Source organism: Haplochromis burtoni, unplaced genomic scaffold (assembly GCF_018398535.1).
Source record: "Haplochromis burtoni strain Fernald_Lab_line unplaced genomic scaffold, NCSU_Asbu1 Contig_161, whole genome shotgun sequence".
Lineage (NCBI taxonomy): Eukaryota > Metazoa > Chordata > Actinopteri > Cichliformes > Cichlidae > Haplochromis > Haplochromis burtoni.
In genome coordinates this window covers 762,234-789,924 of record NW_024582522.1, presented here as the reverse complement: position 1 = coordinate 789,924, position 27,691 = coordinate 762,234, and the positions used below count along the sequence as shown (strand labels likewise).

Sequence of the window (27,691 nt, the reverse complement as noted above, 5' to 3'; positions counted from 1 at the left end):
TAGTTCGCACAGATGGTATAACGAAAATCTAAAATTCCATAAGTGGTTTAAAATGTTCTTTAATGAATTGGGAACAGAAAAGGAGAACCCGGAAGTCAAAATATCCCATCATTTTATTTCTCCAGCCAGTAGCATTTTAATTAATGAGCCCTGCGTATGACAGTGCTGTGAGAAGTCATTTTTATTGCGCCCTAGTTTTCTCATTAGGCGTCTATTAACATCCTGCTGACAAATCCTACCCGGCAGTAAATGTGGGGCTAGAACAATCATATTTTGCCATGCAGGTATACAGAATGAAATGCTGTTGCCACTTGGATAGCAGCGCAAATGTGCAGCCTTCGTTGTTTGGCGGAGATGGCCGAGCCGAGTTCACAGAGGAAGCGGGAGGGGCGGTCTCACGTGACTGGGGTTCTAAAGGCTACAGTTCACATGATGAGATGAGGCGCAATCAGACTGTACGCCTGTGACCGACGCTCGACTCTGTTTAATTGGTCCTTTAGCCCCAGCTGGACGCAGTTTAGGGACAATAAAAAGCCTCGACTACCCTCCTTCACACAGCAGACACACGTGAACGGGAGCAACTGTGGAGTCAAGTGTGGCCGTGTAGACCCACCTGCGTTAACAACAACAACAGCAGCAGCAGCAGCAACAACAACAACAACAACAACAGCAGCAGCCGCCGCCGCGGCTCAGCACCACTTATCTCTCCGGGCTTGTTCGTGCTTTCCGCAAGGGTGAAAAAGTGCTTCTTGCTCTGCTTGAAAATGAAAGTGTCCCACGCTACGGCCGGACTCGTCGTCTGGTTTGTGGTCCTAGGTGAGTTCGTTTTTTTTCCCCCTCTTGAGAAGCTACTGTTGGACCAAACTGTGTAAGCGCGAGCAACCTGCGGTAGGTTTAGTTGTCAGGTGCAAAAACTGTCGGTGCGTTACCGGCCCGGGCCGTTTAACCGTTCTAGCCAAAAAGGTTTAAGGCCCCCCCCCCGCCGTTCAGGTTGTTGGTGCTTGCCGGTGCCTTCGCGTGGACTACAAATTGCATTGTACTTAATGTCCATAAATGTCAAACTCATAACGTCATTAAAACATCAACAACTCGGGAGGATAATTTACATAAGACTATTTTTTTTTTAAAACAGTTTTTCCTCATGGCATGATGTTCCTGTGTGCACACTTTCTTTGTTAAAGGCTAAAAATTATAAAAACAGCCTCCTGTGGGTGATGGGACAGCTGTTGGCTACTGTAGTGATTAAAGAAGCTGAAAGTATGGATTACAGAGTTTCTAGAACATCAGCCTTTACTTGTTTCTTTGACCTCAGCTGGTTTTAAAAGGGGAAAAACAAAACTTTAAGACTGTCAAACATTTAAACAAAACGAGTAAATTTTAGTCACCACACCTTTAGCTGGGTGGCTGAGGATGGTGTTTTATGGGTGTTATTTGCCAGCTTATCAAACTAGAGACTTGTCCTCTTGCTCAGTTGTGCAGCAGAGCCTTCTACTTCTCTTTTATCCAGGCTACGTTTGCATAATGTAAATGGAATAGTGCATACCAGGGTTTTTCCTGGCTTTAAAAGAAAAAAACATTTCAGGCTTTTATGGGTGTGACTGCAAACGGGAGCACAGTTTTTATGCTTAATGTGGCAAAAAAATATTAGATATTTTCCAATTAACAAAGACTTATGGATTTTCCTATTGTTTGTCAAGTCTTGATGCACGCAGAGCAGTCGTGTTTGTTCCCCCCCCCCCCCTTCTGAAAGACTGGAACCAAGAAATCAAACTTTGAGTTTTCAGTACAAAATGGCCTTCGTTTCCAATAACTGCCTGAAGTCTTTTGTAACATAAAGGTAGAATGTCTCTGATTCAGTGCGATTACAGCTCCCTGATTAATTCTTTTATAGTGTAAAATTGGGTTAGTAGGTACCCAACAGCATTTTATTTAAGTTCCAGTTTCACACTGAGTCATTTGTGAAACCAAACCACAGTTGCCCGAAAAGTCTGAAGCTTTAGTAATCTTTTTTTTTTTTTTTTTTTTTTTTTTTTTTTTTTTTAAATGTTGGTGAGCTGCAGCTCAGCCTCATTGTTGTGTCATTTGAGAGCTTCACATGACTGCCATGCTTGCTTTGTGTTGCAAACACAGGCACCTGGCTGCTGCTGACACAGGGAAACAGGCCAGCACAGTTTTAGCTCGAGTTGTTGCCATCCTCACTCTGTAATATAAAACTACATTACTGACATTGCTTTAAAATAAAACCTAACTGGGGGGTTCAGTTTTGCATCTGTATTACAAAACAGGGTCAGTGTTTTATACTTTTTTTTTGATATGCTTCATCCTGTCTGTGCGCACAGTGTCTGCAGCTCACTGGATTGCAGTGTTTAAACGGTCTGCAGTATGTTTGCAGGGTCAACAAAGGGGGGACATGGGGTTAAGTTTCAGCAAGAAAGGAGTGGGTGTGATTGACGAAGACCACCAACAGGGCTGACGCACAGTGGTCTTTATGTTCAGATCAAATGGAGGAAGGAAGAGCAGTCAGTGCACTATTAAATGAATGATGAAATTTGCAGTGGGCAAATAGCAAATAAATTCCTGAAATGCACAGAACTTTTTCAGTGTGGCATCATCCTTCTTTTTTTTTTTTCTGCTAACTCACCAGCATGTTTGTTCTGTTGATGGCATTTCTCATTTTATTGTTCCTGCATATTCTGAGAACGCCAGACAGAACTTGATAAAGTCAAACTGTCCCTCTCTGAATTTCAATAAAGCAGTCAAACTCGACCCAGAGCACATCAGCTTCTCTATTGACTTTATGGGAAGTGTGACGCAAGTGGGAGAACCCTAGTATTGCATTATATTTAAAGGATTTGATTTGTTGGATTGAATACAAGTTTTTACTGTAGATAACAATGTATTTGAGATTTATAACCACCATCTGACACACAGTGAAACATGTAGCAGTGGGTAGAAGGTTCCAGAGGATGAAGGTATTAATAGCCCACGTGTGTTTTGCCAGTGTGAAAGTAGGCTGAGTTTTCTATATAACTGGATTGGCAACATTAGGTCAGATGGGTGTTGTCTAAGTTAATGTTATTTTAAAAAAATCAGGTCTCTGTAGCCACCTCAAACATCTTTTGGCAGCTATTTGGGCATTTAGTTGAAGTTTTAATTTCAGTAGTTAACATTAACAAGTGCATGAGTCAGATTTTGTTTGGGAAGGTTGCTAACTAAGTGACCTGGGTGTGTCTGACAGGCATAATAAGTTGTTTGAATTCTCTTAATGTTAATGTTGAAGGTAGCTGCAGACTTTTTTTTTTTAAAAGGTTCTGAAGAGATTTCACCTCAGCTGAAAGCATCAATTATAAAAGCTGATGCGTTCTCGGTGTTTACCCTGTAGAGGTCTTAAAGCAACTGAAAAGAGTCTGCTTGCCTTCAACACAAACACAGAAAATGACCTGGATTACTGAGAACCTACAGATAGTGCTTGCTTCATTACTTTAGCAAAGGATACATGGGACCATCTGTTATGAAGGCAAAGGAGATAATTTAGCTCAACAGTTCATAGCAACGGTCACTAAGGTCAACATGGCTGATAAGTGACACAGGTCATATAAAAAGGGAAGACGCACAACATTTATATATCATGACCCACAGATGTTTTGAATTTTCAACAGGCTGTTAATCCCATAGGTGGACTCTGATCATTATACGGCTGTCATAAAATCAGTTTATCGGCCTTTAGGATTATTGTTAAGTGGACCTCGGTCACAAAAAGCCTCCTGCACAGTATTCACTGAGTGCTGTCTTTTGAAATGCTTCTGGGTTTGTGGTCATGCGTGCTTGGCTTTAGCAGTCTGCAGACCTCTAGTGGTGGTTTCTGTTAACTTGTTTTTTTTTTATTTGTTTTCTTTTGTTTAACAAGGTAAATGTAGGCCATGCCGTCTTGTAACAGAGGCTGCGCTGTATGATTATCACTGTTAATTACCCTTTATCTAACAAGGTCAAGTTAAAGACTGAGATAAAGAATATGCACATGGTGTAAGTGTGGGTTTTAAATAAATCCATTTATTTTGGTATCATAGCAAACCTAGGGGTCAGACTCTAAACTGGATCATATTCTGAGCTAATGAGTATATCAGTGCTTACAGTTTGACTGTGGGTTTTCTGTGTTGTAAATGACAATGCACAATTCAGCATGTAATCTAATTACTATGTAAATATCTAAAGCTATGCCTTTCTTTAAAATGGGGTTCTGGGATCTTATTGAAGCCTGCAAACATGTAGACACTGACTGTAACACCCCTGAAAGTCTGTGAAACCAAAACATTTCAGACTTGGATTTATCACTCGATGAGACTTGTTGCCACTTTTTTCTTTCTTCCTTTTTCTGCCTAAAGATGCAGTTTTAAATGGTTGAATGATTTTGATTTAAACAGTTTATTACTTTTTCTTATTGTCTATCATATCCAGGTTGTATCGATGCAGTTACTCTTGAGGTGAAGGAGAGCAACACCACCTGCATTAAAGCCGATCTGTCTGCGTCATTCTCCATTATATACAACACTACCCATGCCAACGTATGTACAGATGTTTGCTCACCTACTACCGCTTCATTTCTGTGTGTCCGGTTATTTATTTGTTGTATCACTTGTTGTGTCCTCAGAGAACAGTGCAGGTCTTTCTGCCCAACTCTACCACAGTGGATACAGCAAACAGCACATGTGGCAAAGATGGCAGCTCCGCCAGGCTGGTGGCAGTATTTGGATCTGGCTACACTCTGGGGCTGAACTTCTCAACCAATGGAACCCTGTATCAGGTTTCTAGCCTGACTCTGCAGTACAACCTAAGCGACACTTCAGTCTTCCCCAATGCGACCACCTCCGGTGAGACCATGCATTGTCCTGAATAATGTGATAGATCTGAATATATTACCTGTGTGTGAATGGGTGGATGACAGACTGTGTAAAGCGCTTTGGGGTCCTTGGGGACTAGTAAAGCACTATACAAATACAGGCCATTTAACATATTTTGTAGTTTTTAAAAAAATGTCAGAATTCTGTTCTGAATAGTGTAGCATAAAGATGGGATGCTACATGTATAACTAAACATTTCAGTGTTACACATAAATTTCATTTAGGAATTTATTTGGTTGTTGATGTTGAACGAAAAATCTGGAGGGTTTTTTTTTTCTTGTTTTGGGGGGGAGACATTTCAAGAAGTTTGCAAGGTGGGAAATCTTAAAAATTATGCTTATTTTCAAGTTCTTAAAATGACAATGTCCTGGATGACTGACACTTGGTTAGGTCCTCCTTCATAGTGCAGGTCTGAGGTATCTAATTGTTATTCCTAATCAGCAATAAAAGGCTGATGCGTGACCCAGGTGGGTGGGCAACTTGGACCCCAAAGATTGAATGTGAGAATGAAGTGACATAGGTGCTTCAAAATGACACTAAGTGCATCTACTAAAAAAACATGTTTGAATGTGTGACCTTTACCTCAAAGTCTGGGTTTAGAGGGATCGTCTTCAGATGTCAGCTAGCTAACTTGTAGCTCTTCTCTTATGAATGCCTGGATGAGCTTTTTTATAACAGTTGTGAGGATGGCCACACTGATTATTTTAAATTTGAGTGCTTTGTAACTTTTAGCAGTGCCTCAAGATTGTTTGGAAAACTGAAGGAGGACTTGGCCTGAAATGTCAGTATAAACAACAGAATGGTATTCAAGGTACTGTTGTGCTGATTTCTACCTACTCTGTTGTAGGTGTGGTCACTCTGGTGTCTGCCTCTGTTGGGATTGAAGCAAAAGTCAACACCACCTACAAATGTGCGAGCCCTACAGTTATTACAGTTGCCACTGCAAATGTTAATTTCACTGACATGAGGCTGGAGGCATACATGCCAGGGAATGAGCTGAGTCGAAATGGTAGGTGGATGTTAAAGATTTTTACTTTTGAGTGGTTTTAAGTATGAACGGTTTCATGTTCACAGTATTATTTCTTTGTTCGCAGAGACAGTATGTTTTGCAGATCAAACCAGCACAACACCTTCACCTACCACTGTCAGTACAACAGCAGTTCCAACTCAGACCCCTCCAGGAACACCTCAGCGGGGCAATTACACTGTGAAGGACACCAATGACACCATATGTCTCCTGGCTAAAATGGGGCTGCAGCTCAATGTTTCCTACACATCTCAGAATAAGGTAAACCACAGCTTCAAGCGTAGCCATTCTCCCCAAAAACAGCAAATGTTTAACCAGTTGTCAATAGAAATAAAAACAAACTTGAAACAAAGTGTATCTTGGGTTTTTGTTTTTCTCTTTGGCCAGACTATCCAGGATGTATTAAACCTCAATCCTAATGTGACAAACTCAACGGGATTATGTGGAGCCAGCAGTGCTACACTGGTTTTGACACAGATGCAATCTACTATTCTCACCTTCAACTTCACTCTGGTAAATTTAACCTTTTTTTTTTTTTTTGTTAATGTTACATTAGTTATTTTTACAAAACTGCTCAGCTCTTCCTTTGGTCCACAGAACTCCACAACCAACAAGTACCATCTGAGTGGGGTAACACTGATTGCAAATTGGTCAGACAGTGGTAAGTACCTCTTATGAACAACATGCATTTAGTTTTTGTTTCTTTTCCCCTTGACTTTTTGAAGCTGAATAAAATTAACTTTCTCTACTCAGCTAACTTTTCCGTGAGTAACAACAGTCTGAACTACCTGCGCAGTACGCTGGGCTACTCCTACATGTGCAGTGCAGAGCAGACTCTGTTTGTGACACCGAGCTTTTCTCTCAACACATTTGATCTCCAAGTCCAGCCCTTTGGTGTCAAGAGTGGCCGGTTTGCTACAGGTATGAATGAATTAAGCATGTTGTTCGTCTGACATTACACGTCATTCCTCAGTTTTTACCCATTTTGATTGTGAAAATTGTGCTGAACGAGATTCTCCACACTGGCTGAAGATGTGTGGAGAGCAGATGCACACTTAATAGTTGGATCAAACATTTTGAGATTGGATATCTGAAGCCTTTGTTTCTAGCAGCTGGAGCATTTGTGTAGCCTGATAGTGGTCAGCAACTGTTTATTATGACCATGAACAACCCTGCAATTTAAAAAAAAAAAAAACAAAATTTAAAAAAACAACTTTGAGACAAGTTTTGTTTTTGTAACTTGATTCAAAAAGGTGAACTTTGCCATATTCTTTACATGCAAAAAGTTTTTGAATTGGTTTGCATTCAAAAAGAAATCTAATGCTGCTGGTGACAGTTGAACACATCCATAACTTGTTTCAGAATGAATAATCAGAGATGAAGATGAGATGAAATGAAGCCTTACCCTGTACTAAAATGATAAGTCTGAAATGCAGTTTACCAGACCAGCTGGAACATTCATGTGCTAAATCCATATTAGCACAGTGGTGTTAAAGGAAAAACTGTCATTTTGTTTGCACAGCGTAACCTTCTGCTCTACCTGTTGTGTGTCTATAGCTGAGGAGTGTCAGATGGACCAGAACCAGATGATTATCCCCATCATTGTTGGAGCAGCTCTGGCTGGTCTGGTGCTGATCACCCTTGTTGCCTATCTAATAGGCAAGAGGAGGAGCCATGCTGGTTACCAGGCCATCTGAGCGACCCTTCATTAGACTTGAACCATACAGGCTGATTGGTGAAGGGATGAACCAAAGGGTGTTACTCGTGATGGATGACTCTGTGGGCATGAACCTGAGTGAATGGAAGTGTGCATATCTGCGGAATATTTTTCACTTTTTCTGTGGATTATGATTAAACTGCTAACTTTAGATGCATCTTGACAAAACGTGAGGTGACTCAAAGTTTGAGAGAGTTTGAATTTGCTGCAGCATGTTAACCATTAATGGTCTGCTCTTGTCTTGTGTTCTAGGAGCTTGATTGTATTTTCTTGAACTGCTGTTTGTCTTTTTAGCTGTGTAATTATTTATAAAGAATCTTCCAGTTGAAGAGGCAGAGGGAATCTCATCAACTACCTAAACATGCTCACAGGTGTATTTTCTCTTTCCTGAGCAGAAGATAATCCTGGCAACTCTTAGGAGAAGGCTCTGTGTGCTTGTGGTGTTTTTGTTTGAGGGTTGTTGGTTTTTTTTTTTTGTTTTTGTTTTTCTCCCCCCACCACCTATAGTAATATTCCTCCTCAGATTAAACTAAGCCTAGCCCATCAGTGCACTGCACAGTTAATGCAGCTAATCAAATGCAGTCTGATAGTTGTGCCAATAAAGTGTGGATTCTTACTTTAATGTAAATGACGTGCCCCCTGAAGCTGTACATAGACTTGGTCAACAAAATCAGAATGTATTCAATAGACGTGTTAACAGCTGCATGGCTGACTTCCATTCTTGCTTTTCACCCCCTCCCCAAAAGAAATGTAAAAAAATTAATTTCTTCTTTTTAATGGAGTACTGAGTTTGATCTTTTGTATTGGATAATAAATTCTATTCCTACTATGGAGTGATGTGCTGCGCATTATTATTAACTCAAAGCTGGTTACTCAGGAGTATGTTAAATATTCAGCTGAGAGATTTTTGTTGTATTACAGACTGATTCGTTATGATGCTGATACTTTTCATTATCCACAATTTTACTCAAGAACATATTGAACCAACTCTAATCAAACTAGAACTTTAACTGTTAAAGAGACCCCTGAACACAATTGTGAGGGGGAATCCACCCCTTTAACTTACTGTACTGCAACACCTTAGAGTAATCACTTATTCATACTATATTACAACATTGTTCCAGTATTGAATGTCAACGTTCTATTTAATTGAACAATCACTGTATATACTCTTGATGGATTTTAATGTGAAACAGTATACAGGTTCTTCCAGCTATGTATAGTGTACAACTCATCACACCTGAACATTTACTGCTTAGCATTTTCTTCACCGTGACTCATTTTCTAGACTAAAGTGCAGAATTTCATGTTTAAACAAAAGGAAATGTTTATCAAACTACACAACCATTTCATACAGCACAGACCTAAGAATATTAATCACATATTTACACTGCTGCGTGTTTTTTTTCTCACACACAGTATGTACAGCAGTCACAGTGACTCAGTTTTTTAAAAAAATAAGTGCAAACATCTGCTGGAATGAGTGCTGAATTTAAGTAACAGGGAGAGGTCAGGATTCTTCAGCAGTGATACGAGAGCGACAGGTCGCCCGGAGCTTAGTCAAGGTTGCCATGGAGAGACTTCCTGGTTCAGTGAAGATTTTCTAGGAAAGGCAAGAGAAACAGGGATTAAAGGATTACTAAAAAGGAAAAGTAATAACTCTAATCTTTCATCCCGTAAAATGACTCAATGATTTTTAAGAGTTTACCTGCATGAATGTGTGGCACTCTTCTACAAATGGTCCGTGTGTGATCTGCTTGAAGCTCTGGCAGACATCTGGCAGTGACTGGGACTGCTGAATCAGATCCTGGTTGTGATGGATCAGAGTCAGAGCTACGCGGAACAGGATTTTCGAGCCCTCGTAGAACAAACAATCCCAGATCCGCAGAACAGTCTGGGAAAAGCAGCAGCAAAGCACTGAATCCCAACAACATGAAGAGTAAACCATATGTAAAAGGTTCTACTGAACAGAGCTTGGGAAGTATTAATGTAGGTTAACAGCATTTTTGCAGTAGTTTGCAGGGTCAAACAGGCCTCCTGCTCAATTAGAATCAGCTGTCTTTATTAACTTTAGTAGATGTAATGAAGGCAAGTACAATTTTCACCTCCTTTTCAATTTACCTTAAAAAATTTTCCAGTGTTTTTAAGCTCTTAACTTTTATTTTTAAGCATTTTTCATGGTAGATGTTTGTAACAGTGGATGAAGGAAAACTTCACATCACCCCCAAACTCTTCCTGTTCAGGTATCATTTCTGACACTAGAGAAAAGGAGGTGTTTGACTCTGCTGGCAGTTCAGCTACATTCAGACTTGGTTCAAAAGCTGTTTAATTACTTCTTTTGCCATTTGTGTATAATTAACTACAGAAACTACAAACAGCATTGGCTTAAAAAAGTCATTTATTTTATTTTATAAACTATTTTACCTTTACCATTTCTTCCCTGCTGTGTAATGTGATGTGAGGTCACCTCCACACACATGTGCATAGAGCACGTGTACAGCGGCAGTGCTCACACAGCGGCCATCTCACCACTGCTGTTTGTTCAGAGAAGTTGGTGCATGCAGATTTGACCCACCTGGACAAAGCTCACAGTAACTTTGCCATAAATTGTGGTGCTTTTACATATTTATGCATTTACAAAAACAAGCAGTTACTTGTAATAATTTTGTAGTTTCCTCAGCACTGCTGCTAAAAATGCAAATACAAATTTGACTATTTTCTGTATTTCTAGTGTCTTTTTTTAATGTAGAGAGGTGCAAAATAGTGGGGAGAATTTTTTTTTCCTTTCATTTTTCACATCCAACTTGTTATTTTCCACTTTCTCTGCAAGTGTTACACCCTCCTACAGCAGTTGTATCTGGGGAACAAACATAGCAGCTCACACCCTCCTGAAGGTCAACAGAGGGAGACAGAAACAATAAAGACTGCTGTATAAAGTGGGTTAGCTGCACTGGATTAAACACAAGGAATAAAACAAAAGTTGTCATTTTTATCGAAACCCACAAAATAAAATAAAATAAAATAAAATAAAATAAAATAAAATAAAATAAAATTTTAAAAAAAGGGCTGTGATGAAGCACGAGTATTTAGTAAATAATCTGACTATTTTTGAGATATTACAACTACATGTCAATAAAAAAAAGTTTTGTGGCAGTACTGATAGGAGTTGGATCATGAGTATGAAACGCTGATCGCAGACACACTCACCTCTACAGGCAAGATGTCTATGTAGAGACAGATGAACCACCGGGAGACCACCAGGGTCCACATGACGTCATGGTCCACCATGATCTGCCATACTGGCGGGATTTTTACCTTCACCAGCTCCCCTAACACCTCCTGATCTGTCTTCAGACCCAGCATGGCTGGACTGTAGTAGTCTGTAACCACAACACAGACACACATCGTTGATAAGAACAAAGCAATATATGCAATACAACACCTGAATGAAGAGCTTAAATGTAAATTTAATAAACATTTCTTGTTTGACTACAAGATCCAAATGAAAAGAGTGCAGCTCTGAAGCCACACACAGAGGCCACGTGATAGGATTATTCTTAGCCTACAGCACTGGTACCCAAAGGGCCTGCACGCATACACACCTGTCACAAGATCGGGTCTGTACTACAAAGCAGGATTTCAACTTATCCGCATAACTTCCGGGTTAACCCTGGGGTTTCTGTAATTTGAAGCTGGTTCACTTTATACTACGTTATATTGCCAAGGTAACTTATACTGTTTCCCTGATGAGCATCAGTAAATATAGTTTCACAGGTGCAATTTTATTGCTTCAGCTTTCTTTACAGGCTTAAAATGGGCAAAACGTTTTTACAGCACATATTTTACAGTCTTACTGACTAAAGCTCTTAAAGGGCACACATGTAGTACTAGATACTAAATTGAGACACACTGGTTATATTGAACTTGCTTCATAGCACAGGGCTCAGAGTGACAGTAAGTGAATGCACAGAAACACTCACCTGGTAAAATTCTGCCGAGCAGTGCCTCCATCAGCCAGAAGGATTTCTCTTCATCTTTTGTGACGATGAGTAGATACCCAGCGATGAAGTTCATCCCCTGAAGCCAAAGACACACAGTTAGGTTTCACATGAGTCCTGTAATCCTGCCTGAGCACACTGTATCAGACAGAAGAGCTCTTTAATAAAGCATCTAGGGCACAGAGCAGTAAGTGTACACTGACTGAATGGGAATTAAGAAAAAAAAAAAAAAAAAAAAAAACAACCACTGAGTATAATTAAAGATAAATGGATTCTATTTATGCCTGGCAACAAATGTAACATCAACACACCCTTGTTTAAATTGCAAACCAAGTTGCATATGATCTGGTGAATGGAATTTGGCTTTCAAATGCTAATAATAACCACAGTCAGTTGGCATAGACACATAAAGCCTCTTACTGGACACAGAGGCAAATTATTGGTAAGTGTTGATGATAAAGTAACTTCATTAAGGATAAAAACTGCTGTTTTTATTTACAGTTTACATTACTGTACATTTTAACCCCGCAGCACAACTCTTAAATGATGGACCAACGCAAGGTGGCTTTGCTGAAATCCAAACTAATATCACAGAATAATAATACTAGATTTTTTGCTTTACCTCATTACATTATCATTCCTTAAATATTATTCAAAATCCACATCAGGGTAGAATCTGTGGCGCTGAGCCGTACCTGACAGTAGCCCACAGCTGGATTGTGGTGTCCATAGGCCAGCAGCACATTGTACAGAGCTTTCTGCATACATGGGTTTGACGTCTTGTGGAAGTAGATGTTTTCTGGGAATGTTCTGTTCAAGTCTGAAAACGAGAGACCACAAGGACACCGATCACACTGTGTGCGGAGTGTTTGTATACACGCTGTAACAGATAAGGAGCAGGAAACTGAAACCCTGCTTTTAAATGTGAGACCGTGTCAGTCTAAACATTAACTTGAATATTTGGACTTTGTGTCTTTTATTCTCAAACGGGCTCGGAAAACATGGAAAAATGTTTCCATTCTGATGACCAGAAATCCAAGCATTTCTTCCAGGCACTGCTCACCACTTGGCTACAAACACCCCTAAGGTGAAACACGGAGGTGGTATTATTATAGTAAATGGACCGGCACTCTTATAGCGCCTCTCAACTCAGAACTCAAAGTCGGGGATTGATTCACCGACTGGTAGACGATTCACTCTACCACCAGAGCCACAGTCGCTCAGTGTGGTCCATTGTGTTGCGTCTGTGTTGCATGCAAATTATTTGAGTGACTTTCACACGCGTTGCTATAACAACCCCAGGCACTTTGAGGTGGTGGTACTCAATTGTAATGAAAAACCACTGAAACAGAGTAGAGTCGAGCTGAGTAGGTACTAGTGAAATAGAGGGTTAAGGAGTTGCTTTGTGAGTTTAGGAGAACCTGAAGGAATAAAGAACCAAAACACTGAAATCCATGTGCGCAAAGCCTGTAGAGGTTTATTTCATTTTTTATTTCACAAATAAATAAAGATATTAAAATGAAGACAAAGACACAACAAAGCTAAATTTTACAGAGCTTTTAATTGCAAATACTTAAAGTTTGTGTGTCAAAAAGTTAATCTAATATTAATTTTGGCCAATCATAATTTAAATGGTGGAGAATATTTCACATCTTCAGCAATAAGCTGTACCCTTAGCTTATTGCTGAAGACGTGAAATATTCTGAGTGAGAAACTGAACAGGCTGACCTGTCTTGATGGTCTCCACAAGTTTGGGGTCGTGCTCGGCTCCCAGCAGGGACTGGTAGTGCCCTGGGTTCCTCTCCAATTGATCTTGAGCCCCACTGGCTGCCATCCAGATCAGAGCCCGGTGCTCATTGGGAATTCCTTTGCGTACGTAACGCTTTACTGGAACAGAGGGGAGTATTTATGTTGAGTTCACATTTATGGACTATGTGAACTGTGTGAGTGTGTTTTGTTTTCATACTCACATTTCATATTCTTCTGCACCTTGCTTTTGCCCTTCAGTAGTTTGGACCACTTGATGGCTCGTCGGGTGAGCACAACTAGATACTCAGACATGAGCTCCTCATATGACACATAATCAAAGTCCTCTGACCGCTTGAAGCCATACGGATCCACTCTGAGAAAAGTGGACAAAGTTACAAACTACTTCAAAGAAGCAAGTTATCGAAATGGTTTTCAGGCTCGTCATCATCAAAGCTTAAAAAACAAACAAACTGGAAAACATTTATTTAAACAGGAAGTGTACCTTTGTGTTGTGATTCTTTGAGCGTGAGCCAAGACAAGCTGAGTAGATATCAAAAAATTGCTTTGTTTTATTAATGTTGTGTTTTATAAATACCAATAGCTCCATCTGTAATCTGGTCCTACAGTAAGTGAAGAAGTTGTGGCTGTAGGTGGCTCAACCTTACGAATTAGGTAACACAATAATCTGATTAACCCAAGAGCAAAGTCGTCCCTTGAAGAAGAAATGCTCCAACTCCACCGTCACACAAGAGTCTGGATTTGCAGAAAGTACTTTACAGTGAAAAATAAACACACAAACTTTAAAATTATCTTCATGCAAAGGTTAAGTTTCTCCTCTGAGAGTGTCCTTATTGCCAAAGCAACAGTAAGCACAGACATTGGATGTATCAGTGTTGATGTTACCAATGTGTCACCTGATTTGTCATGCTGGTTTGTGTTCACAGTTCCACTTCACATACAGTAAACAACTGTATGTGCAGTATTGAGTATATGTATATATATATATATATATATATATATATATATAAACGTTAGTAAATTCAAGAGCGTTTCCAATCAGTACCACCACCTGTACATCGAAACGAAGCTTATTCACTGTAAACCACAGCTGACAAAAATCCCTCTCATAGGGAGTTAGCAACATTTTGTAAAAAGGTGTTGATTCATTATCAGTGTGATGGCTCTAAATTTACTCTCCATTAGAGAGTAAACTCTTTATACAGCTTCTTATTTTGTCATAAACATATATGCTTACAGTGGTGCATGCTTATAGTAAACATGGAGTGAGTCTGTGAAAGCTCAGAGCCTCAGTTTCAGACATTTTTTTTCTACTCTTGGGTCTTTATGATGACAGGCACCTTGCTCTGGTTATGAGCAAAGAAACCCCACCCAACCGCTATTCAAACCATCTGTTTGTAAGGAGTAGCCAATCAGACACCAGGGCAGCGCAAAAGATAAGTAAGGGTTATTGTTTACGGTAAATTATTCAGAACTACTCTTGTAGAATCCAAATATAAAAACGTGGAGCCATTAATCAGTACGATATGTAGCTTTTGAGTAATAATGTTTACAGGACGAAGTAAAATCCCAAATTACAGCCTCCAAATGACCACTACAATGAAGTCAAAGTTAACAAAGCCCTGTAGAAGAGTATTAACAAAGCATTAACATTATAATTCTCATGAAGGTGGGATTTATTATGGGTCTGCATTAGTTTGGGTGAATTCAGTAACGTGGCAGTTATTCAGGGGAGTAAACTTCAAGTGATTGTAATTGAATCCTAAGCTTTTTACACACGTACAATACTCTGTAATACTACAGTACTCACAGTAGACACTTTTTGATATATGTGAACATGGTGGGGAAAAATACTAAATACAGTCAACATCAGTTTTGGCGGCCTGAAAACAAAATCTTTGTGATGCTAACACTGACTAATAACCTGACTCCTGTTTAAATATGTTAGCTTTAGTCAGGTTTAAGCTACTATTACAGTAACCGTCAGAAGTACCTAACACCTCAAATAAACAAAGTGATATCTGCTTCGTGATTTACGAAACTCAACTAACTTTGAGAGCAGAAAAATAATAACAAGTCGTATTTATTTATTTGTTTGTTTTAAGCTTTCTGTGATTATTAACCATTTTTCAACGTTACCTGTCCACCCTGTCTTTAGCTCCACGGTCGGCGGGGGAGCGGCTCCCGTTGCTCGGTTTGCTCTTCTCCATTACCGCCTCTAGTCCTGCTCCGGTGATATCCCTTGTATGTATCCGCCGTGTTGTTTGCTCCAAATTTAAAAAAGCTCACAGTTAACAAGAAAATCAAAGTTAGGGTAAGTTAGCCCCAAGCCTGACTTTTTTCCCCCATGTGTGCGAGCGGTGGGAAACCTGCTGAGACACAGCTGCTTTTCCCCGGAATTGGGGAGAGACTCATTCTTGTCTTTCGCGCGAACTAACAAGTTGTTTAGTGTCGTCCCATCCGTCAGACCGTGTTTGGTGAAAAAGTAGAGTTTTTCTCGAGTTTTATCGCCATCTACATGCACCTGTTGCTGCGGGTCCCAGGCGCGATAGAGTGCAGCTAACAAGCAAACACTGCGGTTTCCCTTTTTTCTATCCCAGCTCTAAAAGCCACTCGGGTGCTCGGTAACTTCCACTCCCGTTGTCATGGAGGATCTCGTACATGTGACGTATGTCCCGGGACAAGCGCTTCAATCAATCCGTAATGCTGCTTTCGAGGGATTCCGTAACATCCCGTTTCAAAGCTCTCACGGGACCAACTATCAGCTATGTTGCATTCAGGAGGCTTTGGGGGAATACGATGCAGAGCTGTAGAGAAGTAGAAAAAGAAAAGGAGAAGATGTAAGCATTGTTCTAAGGTTTGAAATAAATCAGGTTAGGCTTTGCTCATCAGGTATAGAAACGCACAATAATAACTGCTTTAAAAGTAAAACACCCTTTCTTCTGGAAAGTTAAAAATGCTACTATTTTTCCACTATACGCACTATATTTTTGCTTATAAAAAACTTAGAAGCAAATTAAAACTTACTTATAAAAAAAATAATAATAAGCGAGTTTGAACTCGTGCACTGGAACGAGGGTGTCTTAAAAGTACCAATGTGTCCTACTGCAAGTAAAAGCATCATAAATTGTAAGCAGCTCTCCCTGCAAGGCCACGTCACACAGGTGAACGTAGCCACGTGTTTGGCCGCTCTGTCGTACAAAATATGCCTGAAATTAAATAAATATATGCTGTTTCGGTGACTCGGGACTACGAAAATAACTATAAATAAACATTAAAGGCCAAGCTCAAAGTAAATACGTGTCAAAGTATATCAAATTAATCGGTTTACCTGAGTTTTTGTCGTCCTTCCTTCAGCATAGATTCATGTTAAAAAAGTACTATGAGTGGTTAAAATAACATTCACTCTTTTTAAGGCTAGTTTGAAATCTCTTGAAAAATAAAAACAGCATAAACATCAAGCTAGTGTCATATTATGTCTCTGTGATGTCATCAAACCACTCTTCCTTCCTATGGCTATGGTAACCTTGATAAAAAACTGATTTCCAGGAAGGCCTTTCAAAACAACAATAATGTTGTTGTGCCAGTTTAATGCAGCTCTTCTACCTGGACCTATTTTTAATATGTCATGTCACAGGAACAGGCGCTGAGTCATGACTATTTTTGAATCTGTGGACAGCAAACGCAACGACAAACAAGCAGCAGTCATAATAATTTGACCCAGGCTGATGATGACAGAAATTCCTAACCAAAACAGCAGCCAGAAGTATCAGTATGTGTTTGTGTTGCATGACTGAGTCTTAATATTAGACATTTAATGGATCTACATTAAAGACACACCAAATTTGTAGTTTTAACTATTCTCAACACAGTAACAATGAAGCTACGCTCTTTATCACCAGTAACTCTGAGGGTAAGCCTTGAGGTGTACAGGAAATGGGACAGGTAAGCCTCTATCTTTTCTACAACAACCTGTCTGGTGCTGTGATAAAGTATTTGCCCCCATTATTTTTAATATTATTTTATTATTTGTGTATTTGTCAAATTTAAATGTTTCCAATCAAGCACATTTTTAATATCAGAAAAAGATAACCCGAGTAAATATAAAATGTAGCTTTTAAATGATGATTTCATTTATTAAGGTGAAAAACGCTATCCGGACCTACCAGGCCCTGTTTGACTGTTCACATCTCTGTATATACTACTTACTCTTAGTGCTTCAAAGTTACCACACTTTTTTCTTTCTTGTCTGAACAACCAAAAGCAAATACTTTTTAAAGATAGACCTAAATAAAAATACAGGCTACTCTATGGTTAGCCATATAGAGTGTGCATTTGCAGCAGTTCAGTTCTTGTAACAGCGTCTTCACATGGGAACAGGAAGAATGAACTGAACAAGATTAAACCACCACATTTTCAGAACAGACTCTGATGACCCTGAAACGTTCATATGAGGGCATGTGTTTGTGCCCTTGGTAAGTTAAATAGGTAAACCATGTTAGTCTATGTCAAAGGGCCTTTGACAACCACACAGCTTAAAAATAACAATAAAGAACAATTTGAGTTTGCACATGTCCTTCAGTGATGGAGCACATGATTTTTACTGCTTAGCTAAAATGCACGAAAGAAAGTACTTTTTGACATTTTTACCTTTTCAGTTTTTAATCATTTTGAAATTGTATTTAACCTGCTAGGACCTGGCATATATGTGGACATCACATTTTGGGACGTCTAGACCAAAATATTCTCTACAAGGTCCTGATATGCACTTAGGAGGACATTATGCCACTGTTCTATCAACATCTGAAACGAATCTCCTCATATGTGGATCTCATTTTTCTCAAAAACAAATTCTGGTAATTCTTTGTTTTTACATTCTTTAGGTCCCAATCAGCCCAAATAGCAATGAGAAATTAAAAATGCATGCCATAAAAGAGTTTGGGTCTTAGGAGGTTAAAGAACACTTTGCCCATTTTTCTAAAATAATATAAATACAAAACTTTACAAACATGTCACCTACCTGGCTAACAGATTTGGACAACACTTTTGCCTCCTTCTGTCTCAGTTATACTCAACAATCTATACAAATGAATGAATATTATTAAGATGCACTATTAAGGTTCTAAGAACTTCATTAACCCAGTCAGCTGTATTTTGCTGTCGGTGACCTGAATGACACACATATGAAAATGGAAAATTTAGATTTTTAGAGTTCTGCTCCTGTCCTGTTTTGCATTTATTTAGAAAAAAGAAATGAACAACCTAGATTCACTAACATATAATACTGTGTTGTTTCATTTTATTCATGGACAAATAGAAGGGATATTGCATTAAAGGGGTATTGCATGTAAAATATGTGGACAGAATACAGTTAAACTTAAACAGCAGTGTGTACTGTACAGTTCCTGAACATTTCATTGAGCACATTTACAGTAAATTCAGTCAGACCACAGCTTCAGAAAGAAAAGCAGTTTAAAGACAAATGAGTGTAACATCAGTGTTGTTTGTCTGCGCACAGATTTAAATGGCAACAACTCAACCATGACACACATTTAGTCTATCAGTAAAAATGTTAGTAATCTTGGGAGGGATATTGTATGTTGTAATATACCATAAATATGACAGAAGATACCCAACGGCACTAGACTTTGACTTTTTCCTAGTTTGTATGAGCCTGTGGATTGCAGCTAATTTGCTGTTTATAATATTAATTGAATAATACTAGTTACCTGTTGGTTCATTTGTAAGTCAGTATTGTCAGGGCAAACTGAAAACATGAATTTATCAGTCTAGAAAGTGAAGGTGTCAGTAAATCGTATAACTTTGGGTTTATATGTTTGCTTGACTGATGGATCCCCGTAGTTGATTGTCGTGTACTTCGGTCTCTGCTTTGCATCCTCTCTCTTGTGTTGAGGTAAAGTTACAGCAGAGACCTGACTGTCTTCAAACGTTTCCTTACTGGCAGCATCTTCTAAAAGTCGAACGCTCTGCATCGTACTTGTGCCTTTACTGTCCACTGGTTTTGCTGCTTTTGTTTCCTCTTCGGCCTCCCCGTCTCTTTCTTGTGATTCACCCTCTGCTGCTGTTCCTCTTCTGTGTGTAGGGAGGCTGATGCCATTACGCAGGCTTGGGTTAGTGTCTTGAAAGTTCTCCAGCGTCTTTAGCGCAGTGCTAAGAGCAGCCAAAGACGTATCAGATTGCGTTGGTGGAAGTGGATCGATAGGATTTATGATTTGTGGGGGCAGAGCTAATTGAGAGGAGGGATTATTCTGATCGGGACCTTGTTGATAACCAAAACTGTAAACACGTGGGATGACATACCTGGGCAACCTGCTTTGAACTGCCATAGGTCTTCGGGGATTTGCTTCTATGTTGTGATTGGTGTCGATGTGTGCGTGTGTAGAAAATTCCTTCATACTGGGTTTTGCATTGCCTTTGGTTATAGCAGTGGAGGATTCACCTGCAGCTGATTCACTGAGAGACTGTTGCACATCTCTACCAGGACTAGCTGTTGTTATCCTCGCTGTCTTGTCCTGTTTTGGGCATTCTGAACTATTTGGACTGATTTCCTGCTCTAACTGCTCGAAAGAGGAATCTACACACATGGACCACACAGGAGAGCAGGTCCTGATTGTCACCACATGCCACTTGAGTGGAAACTCTACCTGAGGCAAGAGCCTGTAAGGTTCTGGAAACCACCACTCTGTCACAGAAGCTGAACAGAGCAGCTCTACATGTGCATATTTTAGTCTGTTGTTGCTACAATGTTCTTCATCATCACATTCTTCCCGTTGGACGCTGAAATCATAAGCTTGAGCCTTCACATGTTTTAATGAGCAGCAAACCTCATCATCTAAGCTCTTCTCTCCCATTTGCTCTGCCGTCAAATCTTTTCTGTCACCCGAGTGTGAGTGTGCCCGATCTTTCCTGTCATCCTGCACATTTCTAATTTCATCTTCTTTCGGCTCCGGCCCGAGAAGAATTTGATTCTCTGTGTTTGGTTTGTGGACACTTTGGACGCCCTCCTGTTCTCTTTCAAGAGAAGCTACCTTGTCTTTTACATTAACTGCCACTTTGACTCCTCGAGAACTCCTTTCATGAGAAATCTTTAAATCACTTCCCTGACACACAGTGGCCATGGTCTCGAACTTCTCCATAATGGAAGATAAGAGGATCCCTCTTCCAATGAGTCTTGGTTTGACCGGCTGTTTATTCAGCACTTTCTGCTCTTTTTGCTCAGCCATGGCAAACTTGGCCACCATATCCTTCACGCCGCCTTCTTTCTTCCGTTGTCTTTTGGCTCGTTCCCTCTTCTGCGTGCCATCCTCGCTGTCTCGGTTCATGTTACCCAGCAATCCTCTACTGCAGGGGAGAGTTCCCACCTCCCTCTGATGGGTGATGGGAGGTTTGGGTGTGGATCTTATGAATTTGGACTGGAGCAGCTGGAATGTGGTAAGGCGTCGGGGTATTAAGTCTCCTGCTGTATGATTTCCTTTGTTTCTTTGCGTCTCCACCCAGCGCTTTTCCGAGAGGTTTGAACTTGTCTCAGCAGTTTTCCCTCTGGTTATTTTTTCCGGTTCAGGCAGGTGAACAATTTCACAGTTTCTCTGAATTTGAGCCATTTTCACTGAAGACTCATTTCTTGGTTCAGAACGATGTTTGTTTCTTGCGTTTCTTTGTGATATATTATCTACATCTGGCTTTTCCGAGTTTCTATTTCTGGTGATCCACTTGGGCAGATCCTGTGTCAGGTATTGCAGGAGACTCTCGAGAATCCCACGGAGCACCGGACGGCATTTTGGATCTCTAATCAACTTCTTCAACATACTGGCATCCGGGATGTTAGCGGTTTTCTGAGAGTTTTGTCTACAGAGAATAGAGGACATGTAAAACCACCACTATTGTTTAAGCGCAGTCGTTACAGCAGAGAAGGGGGGACATTAGAGTTAGCTTTAAGGGAGTAATCGCCAGAATAAGTGCTTTAGAACTGCATGTCTTTGATTTCATGTTTTATTTCACCAGCAAGCAAAAGAAACCAACAACAAAAAAACAATACTTTTGCTGTAAATGGGAGTTCCAGCAGTCATTTTAACCCCATAGCAAAATGTCCAGGCTGGTAGCAAAGCAGCATGAATTAGATAATTAGTTCAGGAAACTGTGAGGGCGATTTGTGTAACAAGAAGGAAGTCTGATAGAATTATGAAGCTGTGCATCAAATTAAGGCGACAAAGAGAGCTGGGCACTTTACGTGTGATATAACTACACTTTAATTGTCACGTCATTTTAATATTAATTGTGTAGAGGTGCTTTGACAATGTGCTGCTGACAAGAGCATCAATAATAATCACGGTATTAGAACACAAAATTAATATTCTATGACTTAAAAACGTTAAAATCATCCCAACCACATCTCACATGCGCTAAAAATACATTTAATCTGGACTAAAAAGTACATAGTTCATGTTAAAGCAGGTTATAAAATAACCTTTTTTTCCCCACTGCTCTGTCATTTCAGTATAATTGAGGCATGTCATTAGTCGTTAGTATGTCAGGTACTAGAGTGCTGTGAAAAGAATATTTGCTCCCTTGTGACCTCCTGGATGACTCGTTGATGCGCTCTTGGAGTAATTTTGGTAGGCCGGCCATTTCTGGGAAGGTTCGCAACTGTTCCAAGTTTTTTCCATTTGCGGATAATGGCTCAAAGCTTGTTTCGTTGGGATCCTAAAGCTTTAAGCTTTGTAACCCTTTCCAGACTGATAGAAGTCTCTCAGCTGTTTCTTTAGTGTTGCTTTCTGAGATCTTTTAGCCTACTTCACTTTCTCAGACAGGTTCTATTTAAGTCATTTTTTAACAGGTCTGCCAGTAATCATGCCTGTGGTTAATTATGATTCAACAAGGGGCCCAAATACTTTTTCACACAGGGGAAGCGTCAAATACTTTTCCATGGCACTTAAGGTGTTGCATTACCATCAACTGAATATTAGACTGACAGATAACAGACAATCCCACACAAAGCATTCCTCTCAGCTTTGTACGCTGGATAGTGTGACCCATAATAAAAGGTTATTCATGACAGATCTGCAACTAGATCTGTACATACTGATCCAAGGAAAACCAAGGATAGCACGACAAAAGTAGTAAGGAGGAAGCAGGCTACAACTTAAAACTACTAGAGTGATGTGCAGAGTCGCTGCTAGCCAGCAGAGTTCAGGCCAGTGAATATCAGGATTACTTGTCTATGCATTTCTCTGCAGATGATGCCTTGAACAGCGCCTCTCCCAGCTCCTCCAGGCGTTCTCTTTTGTCCACATCCTGGTGCAGACCTGGGGGAACCTGGCTCAGGCCGTGCAGGAGGCCATAAAGACATCCCGCAATCAAGCCCGTGGCTTCACTCTCACCTATAATTAAGTTACAAAGAGTATGAGTTACACTAAATATCACTTTCATAGCACTGTGAAGGACCTCAGAGCTGTAGCTCACACCTCCGTGGAACATGGCTCGTTTGCACAGCTCAGCCCAGTCACTTCCTGCGGCCAGAAGAGCGTCATAGGCAATCATGGGGGCATCGTGGCCTCTCCGGCCTGCGCGGCCCTCTGAACTCCAACGCTTGTACATCTGTACTGACAGAAAAACAGAGTTAACGGGCATGCAACATGCCTGTTAGGAACTATCATCTATTGGCATGAAATTCTGAAAGAAAAGCCTTACTTTGTCTGTTTCTTCAGCATCATAGCGATCAGGGAACAAAGCTTTGTTGTGTCCCTCCTTATCAATCTCTCGCTCTTCAAGGTAAAACTGCCACTTGGCCTCAAAGTAGAACCAGTTTTCCTGATACTCTGCATTAGAATACACATTCACACATCAACTTTCACAGACATTTGTGCACATATTAAATGCTTTTTCTTTCATACCACAGACAGGCCCGGCCTAACCTGCCATGTGCCGTATGGTTTTCCTGCAGTACTCCGCAGCTCGTGGGATGACCTTCAAGAGCTCACGACCCCATGTCACAAGAGGTTTTCCCTGGATGGCGTAGGATGCAAATAGTGCCGTTGTCAGGGAACCTAGAAAGCCTGAAGCCACAAATGAGATCACAAGACACTTCGCCTGATCAGTCTGCTGATAGCTCAGGCTCACCAGTTACATCCATAATAAATTTGTGTTCTTGCTGCTAAAATAGAAATACTACGCAGTCAAACAGCAGCTGCCTGTGACAGATTTCTTAGGATTAGAAGCTGTTAACATCGTCACCTGTAGGGTGGTTGTGAGTCATTCTTCCAGCTTCAATGCTGACCTCCACCAAGCTATCTAATCTCTCTGGTTGCCAGTATCTCATGCCCACACACATGGCCTTGGAAGCTGCACCGAACCCAGACCCTGAACATGGAGACATATATCCAGATACACGTTTCTGTACTGTATCAACCACTGTGGTCAGAAGTTTACGTACATAAGCTCATCATGGGTATGAATGTCATGGTACTTTGAGGCTTTTAAGGATTTCTTTGAACTGTTCTTTGTCCAAGGTCAAATGATTGTACAGCATGTTTACTAACTTTAAAAAAAAACTGGGTGCACAAGTTTGGACAAAAACCAAAATAAATTCAATCTACACAGAGTCAAATATATATAAATACACCCCCACTAATATTTTGTTAAGTGTCCCTTAGCGAGTTGCATCTCAACAAGTTTTTGGCAGCCGTCAACAAACTTCTGGCATATTTGTGTCTGAATATTTGACCACTCTTATTGGCAGAATTCATTTAACTGTGCAAGATGTTGATTTTAGGTGAAGTTGAAGAGTTTGGAGGTAGTTCTCCTTCGTTCATCCACTTTGTGCAATGTACTATTATTCCTGGGAGGAACAGCTCCAGAGCATGATGCTACCACCACCATGCCTGACAGTTGGTACAGTGTTCTTACATTTGTCCTTGTCATTGTGGTCAAATAAAACTTTTCTCCAGAGGAGATTTAGCTTGTCTATGTGGACAGCTGCATATTTTAGTCCAGCTTAAAGGTGTTGGTTTTGGAGAAGGCACTTCTTTCTTGGTCTGCACCCTTTCGATCACAGGCGATGTAAAACTGGCTTCACTGTGGATGACGAAGCTGGTGTTCCAGCAGTTTTCTGTATCTGCTAGGCTCGAGCCTTGGTGGTTCCTTGTATTTACATACAGTTGCTTGAACTGATGATCCTAGATTCTGCAGTTTGTTTTAGAAATATCTCCAAGAGACCTTTTCAGCTTGTTTAAATCTTCAGTTCCCCCCTTTAATATCTTCACTGAGTTCCTTGGAGTTCCCCATTGTTTTGAGTATTGGTCAATCCAGTGAGTCCTGTCAAATAAATCCTTTTTATTCTCACAAAGAGAAACTACCTGTTACAGTCAACCATGATCACTAGCAAGAAGTTAATAGACCTTGGCTTTGTCAAGTTTAAAGACATAAGTGAGCCTGTATGTATACTTTTGACCCTGTGTGAATTACAGAAAATAAATTCAAACTTACAATCATTCCAACCTGGAACATTAGAACAAGAAATTATTACAAATCCATGATGACTGCATGTGAACCGTATGTGATCATGAACTCTAAAATACAATTTACATATATATATATTTAAAATCTCCAGTGACCTTTTTCATTGAAAGGTGTGTGCCAGGCAAGCAGAAAGTTGTAAGGTTTGAGATGAGCACAGTTCTCCACTGTGGCGGGATCAGGGACTCGGCCCTGGAGAGACACCATGGCTTCAACGTAGAGACGCACCAGCTCTCTGTACAGGTCCTCCAGACACCAGTAATCTGGAAACACACACACACACACAAACCCCCGAGTCAAAGTCATTCATGCCTGGCGTGGAAGACGAGCTGAGTGGTGCTTTGATGAGCTAAATTTAGCCTCAGCCTGCCACACTGCTGATTAGCAGCGGCGTGCATGGAGTCACTTCCACACACTATGAGGTCAACTGGGAGCCACAAGCAGAGCCCGCAGACAGTGTGCTAGAATCTGTGGACTGTACATGTGTGAGTGTGTGGATTAGAGAGTGTCCGTGTGGACAGAGAAGAACCACCTTTTAGTCAGTGATTCATAACTTGTGATGAAGGACTCAGACCTTCACTCATAAAGAAGTCTGTCCACTCCAATGCATGTGTGGAAAGAAGGTGCTGGAAAATATGAACTATTTTCTTTCAGATTTAATTTTTACTCACTGCTTTAAAGAAGACTGTGTAATGTAATTACTTTAATGAGTAATAATTGCTGTAACATTTGCTTTTACTTTGTCCCTGTAAGTCCAGTGACAGGGCAAACACTGAGAAGCGCAGCATACATTACACTCCATGTGCTGTTATCTGGCTGCTGTGTGTATGTGTGCATAAGTGCATATGTGCAGGCATGTTGGATTGTTGCTAAATAGAGCTTGCTAATCTCAAAATATGTCATCACCATTCTTTCTCAGGACCACTGTCACTGGCTTTGAGCCGCATCTGCAGGCACACATGATACCAGCAGATTACGGAGGAGTCAGGCCTGCTATTGTTCCCGACAGCGGAGCAGAGGACAGGCTTTTCCAAAGTAGTCTATTTTGGACTCTTCTGTCCTGGAAACTTCGAGCCACGTTGCGGGAGCTCAAGAGGGCATTTGGGTGAGGGCCTGCATAGTAAGGTTCCCGTTAAGATTTTTGTCTTTGATCCCCCTGTGGCAGAGATGGATCAGGGTATGTGAGGTTTTGTCATTCAGTTTTGATTTGCCAAAACGTGATTAGCAGCTTCCTTTGCCCATATAGAAGCAGCTATTCTGGTCCCTCTGAGCACAGAGAGATTAGAGCCAGTCTGAACAGGCCAGATGCTACGTGTCTATTTTTGCATCAAATCAGGGTTGCGTCCGTGAACACAAAAAGACGGACCATTATTGGTTTTCTGTGAAGTTGGGTGTAAAATATGTGTTTTTATCTTGATCAGACAATCACAATCATAAATCCCAATTGTCATTAATCCCAAACGTACCTGTTACAAGTGCTTCTGCTGTGGTCATGTGCATCAGCGCAGCATCACTTAGGGGCCAGTTATCAGGATCCAGTTTTAGGGCCGCCAGTCCCCCCAGAGAGGCCAGTTCCTCTTGGATTATCTTTCCCGAGGTGCACCTTTCCCAACGGCCCTTTCTGTAGCCCAAGGCATCTCCTGCAGCACTTAAAACCATGGCTGCCTTGAATTTCTCCATGCTGCTTTTTGATCTGGGTCCTTTTAGGTGTACTTTACTACCTCAAAAAACAAGAAACAGATCAAACTTTCTTCCCCCAAAACATCCTAAAGAAGTTCAAAAAGCTTCTCCAGCTCTCGAGGTTTTTGTCGAAACTCCCATTTTCCTTTGTTCGTGACACATCAGAGCTCTACTGCCTTCCCCATCCTCGCAGCTCTCTTGTAGTTTCTCATTAGTTTCTAGCAGACAAACTCTTAAGGGCAGGCAAACACGAAAGCATCGTGTTATCAGCCTCAGCTTCATTGAGCTGGGCGGTGGTGAGTGATCAGGTGTCTCCTAAAAAGGCAATCCCCCCGGTACCAAAGCCGAAAAGCTGGGTGGCTTGGTGTGGAATGGTAACAGGGGCCGGACACACTGGAGAGGATGCTAATGTGCTGTGGGCTCGAGTGCAAGCTTGTCAGCTGGTGCTGGACCTTGTTGAGAACCCTCCTGTCCCATGAGAGAGGAGTAAGAGGGGAGCATCAGTGACCCCCTGATACCATATAAGCTCAAGAGCTCAACACTTTAATCCCTCCTTCAGTGTTTTAAGCATCTTTATTCATCATCTCCTCTGACATCAGCAGCTGATCTATGCTTCAGTTATGTGCACTGGTAGAGACCTGTTCTCAGTTTCTTTAATCCCTACTTGGTTGACTGCAAATTACACAAATGTGCCACACCCAACCCTTATTTACATTCATCAGCTGCCCTTATTATTATACTCAGAGTAACACTAGACAAAGCATTACCAGAAGAACAATGATCATGATGATATACAGCAGGAATGCAAGTTGATAAGAGGCAACTGTTAACAAGCAGCCATTTTACGTACACTCAAACATGATGGGCAACTCGTCCTCAGCAGGAGGATGTTTTCTCCCCTCCCATTTCCTGCTGATTTTTTTTAACACATCTCTGAAATCACTGTGCTGGGTTTGTGTTAAGTGCAACTGGACATAAACAACTTTTATATAACACAAATGTATTATTATTATTATTATTATTATTATTATTATTATAATAAATTGGTATGTGTTGTTCAATATGAGCTGAA

At 40.6% G+C, this 27,691-nt stretch overlaps 3 protein-coding genes across 3 annotated transcripts; 1 reads left to right on the top strand and 2 right to left on the bottom strand.

Annotated features, from left to right (window-relative positions):
• Positions 1-538: 538 nt before the first annotated feature.
• On the top strand, positions 539-8,473 carry lamp1a (lysosomal associated membrane protein 1a). The gene is made up of 10 exons (XM_042225135.1): positions 539-634; positions 665-816; positions 4,456-4,562; positions 4,649-4,868; positions 5,746-5,907; positions 5,993-6,186; positions 6,313-6,438; positions 6,523-6,586; positions 6,679-6,846; positions 7,483-8,473. The coding sequence occupies exons 2-10, from the start codon at positions 765-767 to the stop codon at positions 7,620-7,622; spliced, it is 1,233 nt and encodes a 410-aa protein (XP_042081069.1). The 5' UTR covers positions 539-634; positions 665-764; the 3' UTR covers positions 7,623-8,473.
• A 336-nt stretch (positions 8,474-8,809) lies between these two features.
• On the bottom strand, positions 8,810-16,146 carry grtp1a (growth hormone regulated TBC protein 1a). The gene is made up of 8 exons (XM_005932670.3): positions 15,547-16,146; positions 13,611-13,762; positions 13,369-13,527; positions 12,336-12,460; positions 11,623-11,719; positions 10,850-11,022; positions 9,351-9,536; positions 8,810-9,245 (listed from the first exon to the last, which is right to left on the bottom strand). Exons 1-8 carry the CDS (start codon positions 15,615-15,617, stop codon positions 9,153-9,155), a joined length of 1,056 nt encoding a protein of 351 aa, XP_005932732.1. The 5' UTR covers positions 15,618-16,146; the 3' UTR covers positions 8,810-9,152.
• Positions 16,147-18,700: 2,554 nt separating this feature from the next.
• On the bottom strand, positions 18,701-27,676 carry adprhl1 (ADP-ribosylhydrolase like 1). Its single transcript, XM_005932671.3, has 8 exons — positions 26,406-27,676; positions 25,038-25,202; positions 23,659-23,784; positions 23,340-23,480; positions 23,116-23,243; positions 22,890-23,022; positions 22,640-22,805; positions 18,701-21,273 (listed from the first exon to the last, which is right to left on the bottom strand). The coding sequence occupies exons 1-8, from the start codon at positions 26,617-26,619 to the stop codon at positions 19,197-19,199; spliced, it is 3,150 nt and encodes a 1,049-aa protein (XP_005932733.2). The 5' UTR covers positions 26,620-27,676; the 3' UTR covers positions 18,701-19,196.
• Between the last annotated feature and the right edge of the window lie 15 nt (positions 27,677-27,691).

Coding starts and splice junctions, on each gene's coding strand:
- lamp1a (XM_042225135.1), top strand. CDS start 765: ATGAAAGTGTCCCACGCTACGGCCGGACTCGTCGTCTGGTTTGTGGTC. Junction 4,563..4,648: donor ACAACACTACCCATGCCAAC/GTATGTACAGAT, acceptor TTGTGTCCTCAG/AGAACAGTGCAGGTCTTTCT. Junction 5,908..5,992: donor GAATGAGCTGAGTCGAAATG/GTAGGTGGATGT, acceptor CTTTGTTCGCAG/AGACAGTATGTTTTGCAGAT.
- grtp1a (XM_005932670.3), bottom strand. CDS start 15,617: ATGGAGAAGAGCAAACCGAGCAACGGGAGCCGCTCCCCCGCCGACCGT. Junction 11,023..11,622: donor GCTCGGCAGAATTTTACCAG/GTGAGTGTTTCT, acceptor TTGTGGTTACAG/ACTACTACAGTCCAGCCATG. Junction 9,537..10,849: donor TAGACATCTTGCCTGTAGAG/GTGAGTGTGTCT, acceptor TGCTTTTCCCAG/ACTGTTCTGCGGATCTGGGA.
- adprhl1 (XM_005932671.3), bottom strand. CDS start 26,619: ATGGAGAAATTCAAGGCAGCCATGGTTTTAAGTGCTGCAGGAGATGCC. Junction 23,785..25,037: donor CACACCTTTCAATGAAAAAG/GTCACTGGAGAT, acceptor CTCCATGTTCAG/GGTCTGGGTTCGGTGCAGCT. Junction 21,274..22,639: donor GCAGAGAAATGCATAGACAA/GTAATCCTGATA, acceptor TATTCTCTGTAG/ACAAAACTCTCAGAAAACCG.